At 37.4% G+C, this 4515-nt stretch overlaps 1 protein-coding gene across 1 annotated transcript; it reads right to left on the bottom strand.

Annotated features, from left to right (window-relative positions):
- Positions 1-2844: 2844 nt before the first annotated feature.
- On the bottom strand, positions 2845-3891 carry LOC145689335 (zinc finger MYM-type protein 1-like). Its single transcript, XM_081763645.1, has one exon. It carries the CDS (start codon positions 3889-3891, stop codon positions 2845-2847), a length of 1047 nt encoding a protein of 348 aa, XP_081619771.1.
- Between the last annotated feature and the right edge of the window lie 624 nt (positions 3892-4515).

Below are 4515 nucleotides of genomic sequence, written 5' to 3'. Positions count from 1 at the left end.
AAACATAGGTGTACAGTCCGCAGCAAAAAACCTGCAACATAAGCATGTAAGTTAATTGTGAAACTACACCTAACAGCGCAGGGAATCAACATAACGTCTAAGTGGCACGAATCACGCCAGGAGAAACCTCGGCGTCCTTCCCTTCACACTTATTTTGGAGCAAAAGACTTCGTTGTTTCACAATAAACTTACTTGCTCATATTGCAGGCTTTTTGCTGCGGATTCTACATGGTTGGTCAATGGTAGAGTGCTCAATTCTGGTGCTAGAGATCTCTGACTTGGACCCACGTGAAATGAGTTTGTGGTGGACAACTATCGTGCATGTGAATTATCTCAGGATTCTCCCATTTCCTCCCACAACCTCGTTCCACCAAGTCTTTGATACACATTCACTTTGAAATCTTCCTTAGCCTACAAGATATAATCATGGGACATAAAGTTGGAAATTTCATTTTAAAATTCAGATCAAATTTCTTTAATTTCCTCTTGGAAGAATAAATTATTTCACAAGAATGCGCTTTACTTATTTCTAGATCTGTTTGAGTACAGATTTGAGTTGTTTAATATTATTTGTAATTCCAACTTTGCTTTGAGATTATGCAGATTAAAGAGCTGCTAGACGCTTCTATCTCTCTCTCTCTCTTCTGGTTTCATAACCTAAAATGATTAAAGTTTTCCGCATTCAGCGTAATCGATGTTAACCAAAAGAAATGAAGTTAGCTGCTGCACGCTCTTTTGCGATGATGGCACTTTTCAAAGGCTACGGAAGCAAAAGAGCGTGCAGTTTGCAAACATCGTTAAACGAGCCTGATGTCTTGATCGTGCTGCTATGTAATTACCTGATTAATCAAGCCTCTATGATCTTCCGACCAGGCGAGTAGCTGCCTATTTACCAGCCACGTATTCCATATAGATCAGCAAAAATTACCTTCGTCACTTCGTTTCTTGACAGTTCTTTACTAAAACAATGGCGGGTTTGTAAATACTCTGTCTGGGAAGAAAGGAACAATTTTCTCATTAACCGACGATGAGTTCAAGTCATTTTAAAAAAGAACACTTTCATGATTTTGTAATATATAAAAAGTATATGATAGGTTTCTAACACGTTTCCTGTATGTTCAAATTCTGTTTAAAATAATAATTTAAGTTTACAGTTATGTAAGAAGGTTACAGAAAAGTTCATTATTTTAACTTTCAATTTGTCCGAAGTTCATATTGTTAAGGAGCAATTAACAGACGTCATATTTCGTAATGGCGTTAAATCTGGCATAGTTTCTAACTTTTAGGCATCTAGTATCTTGTTCTTAGCATTATTGCCAGGGGGGTAAAAGTAAAGGGGAACGCGGGGAGACGCCGTACCCTCACCTCGAAAAAAATATGTACGGTGTCTCCCCACTTCCTAAAAAATTACAATGGTCAAATTTAGGCAGAGGGAACGGCGTGGCGTCATGCCGCTACCTACCGTCCCTCCATCTTTTCAGATCCACTTTTACCCGTGATTATGACCCAATAATGCATAATTTAGAGTTCGCAGCATTAGGCTATATCATTTTAGCCAGATTTGTCGTTCTTAAATAGAATATTTACTGTTTGAGCTCATTCAGGTCATGTTATCAAAAGATTTTTTAATAGCAATTCAGAATAGCATGTTATCTAGGCTTGCCAAACGTCCCGGTTTTGAGGGATCGTCCCGGCTGGTTTCGTGTTTAGTCCCGGTCAGACAGAGAAATTTAGTTTCTATTTGCAAAGTTATTCAACAACTTCTAACGCTTTTTCCGTAGGGAAGTTTAATGGAAAAGTCAACAGTGAAAGAACTAATGCTCTCCAAAAAAATGAACTTCGTAATGACTTGCAATAACTATTTGATAAAATAAAGAACTTTTTTTTTTTTTTTTTTTTGGTGAAAGGTTCATTCAAGTGAGAAGTATAAGCCTAAATAATATGTAGTAGTTCTTCCTTTCCTCCTTGTTTTGTGGGTGTTAAACTAGTTAGTTGTTAAATTTTGTCTTGCTTTTTTTTATTATATGTACAGCGTGGTCCGGAAGTGGGCGTACCCGTAATTGGTGTTTTCTGACGGACATCTTCACAGCTCCCTTTGCCTGGCCTCCAAGAAGTCCCGATCTGACGACACCAGACAATATTCTCTGGGGTTTCATAAGGCAACAAATAAGAAACACTCGATATCACACAACGCAGGAATTACGGATTACACGTCTACACTCCCGTGACTCCGGAGTATCTCCGCAAAACGTCTGCAAGAACTTGGCGCAGAATTCAGTTGTGTTACGACATGGAAGGTGATCATACCGATGTTTATGACTCTTAAGACTCTTAAGACTTCAAGGTAACTGTGTACAGACATTCTACTATAACTAACAATATACTGTTGAAACTAAAGGGTGGTACGCACCAGTGGCGGCTCGTGCTTTGAATTTTAGGTGGTGCACAATACAGGGTGGCCCAAAAGTAGGTATATACCCCTGCATTGATCAAGTATAACATTCTAGTTTATGGGTTTATTTGCTCCGGCTCTTCTGAGCTTAAGATATAAGTAAAATACATTAAGAATAAATAATAAAGAAACTAAGTCTATCTGATGGATAACAATAAGAAATGATATTAAATGCAATTAGCTGATCAGTACGGTACTGTATACCTACTTTTGGACCACTCATGACCTCGTATTTTTCATTATTATTAATATTATTATAAATAATAGTAATAGAGCACAGGCTATAGGTTAGTGGCGATTCATGACCCAAAGATTTAGTAATGAGAAAAGTACTAAGTATTTCTCAATTAATAAATAGAAAATTTAGTGTAAAGAAAATAAAAATATTTACCCTACTTGTAGAGAAAATCCATTCTTCTTTCTTTGTTTCTGGCAAACTTTTCAATAACTTTGTTATTAAAGTCCTTGATTCCCATAATAAAGTCTCTTTCAATTGATAGCATTGCAAGAGCAGATAACCGTTCCTGAGACATCGAATTTCTCAGAAATGTTTTCACACGTTTCAATGTGCTAAAGCAACGTTCTGCTTCTGATGTTGTCATTGGGATTGTAACGATAATTTTTAGAAGTTTTTCACATTCACTAAACGTTGTTGACAAATTATTTTCGCAAATGAAATCTAATAAACAGAGAGCACCAGACATTGCTCTGAACTCTTGCATACCGTAAATTACACCAAGTTCCGTTCGAAGTTTTTTCAGATCTAAGCAAGGATACGCGTCACATGTCGCTTGCAACTGTTCGACAGGGAAATGTGTGTTGTACTTCAAAAAGTTGTTGGGGGTAACCAGAGAGGCTGCAGTAAGGTGTCCACTGAAGCTAAATCTGTTTTTGGCCTGGCAAACAATAACATCACACACCTCTTTCGCTTCTCTTTTCCACGCGGAAATGTATTTTCTCCTTTTCTCAGGTGGTTCACATTCAACGTCACCAATATTCTCTCGGACTTCCAATATCTTTCGCTCAAAAGACTGGAGAATCTCTCTGACGTAAACAGCATCAATGTCTCGTTTCTGCAATTGATTGTATAAGATGTCGACGTGAGGCATTATAGAATGAAAAAATGACAGCCAAAAGTTGAAACTTTCCCTTTGTAAAGTTTCAATATGACGGGATGCTTGGTCGATGGTACTATTATTCAAGTCTGTATTTTGGATTGTTTCGAAGCACCTAATCAGCTCTTCTCTATATTCATAAACAGTGTTCACACTCCGCAAATTAAAATTCCATCTCGTTGGAACAGATCGTGGCAACCGCTTTCTTACTATGTCGTCCAATATAGATGTCCGCTGTGGAGAATTTGAAAAGAAAGTACAAATACCCTGTAGATTTGCAAAGAAAATCTTGACGTTTCTATTAGTCGACGCTGCATTTAACATAATCAAATTGAGTTGATGAGCATGACAGTGAACGTAAGCATGTAACATTCGCTCCCATGAGCAATTATTCTTATTTATTTTCAATATATAACGTTCAAAATTATTTTATACTAGAATACTTATTTTTGGCAGTCAAAGTTTCTTTTTTTTAAAGTAAACATTCCTTTTTCTAACCTCCGAGAACCGTTTGCCTTCCATTGACCACCCACTTTCACCGAAGAAGGGTCAGTAAGGTTCCCCCCTACTCTGGCTGAGGGAAGCACACCACCCAAGTTGAAAAACGTATTTTTTTAAAGAAAGCAGAAAACTGGACAATGGTCATCTACTCTAAACTACGCCATCCTTCACAACGGATTTTCTTTTAAAAATAAACCAGCCACTAACACAGAGAGGTTCTAATTTTTAAATTTTCAAAGAACAGAAAAAAAAGATTTTTGTTGGGAGTTAGTTGAAAGGCACTCGAGGAAGTGAGTGGTGTTTCTAGAACGTGGTTGTCCAAAGACACACAACTCAAGACACCTACATTCCGTTCACATATTTTTTATGTGCGTAAAGAGAAAAATTAGAATGTGTGGCTAAGTGAACAATAGTGGTGCTTTGCTAGGATAACCCGCGTGACAACTT

This window comes from Thermobia domestica, chromosome 1 (genome assembly GCF_964235325.1).
Source record: "Thermobia domestica chromosome 1, izTheDome1.hap1.1, whole genome shotgun sequence".
Classification (NCBI taxonomy): Eukaryota; Metazoa; Arthropoda; class Insecta; order Zygentoma; family Lepismatidae; genus Thermobia; species Thermobia domestica.
The sequence above is the reverse complement of the archived record's forward strand: the minus strand, read 5'-3'. Positions and strand labels throughout refer to the sequence as shown.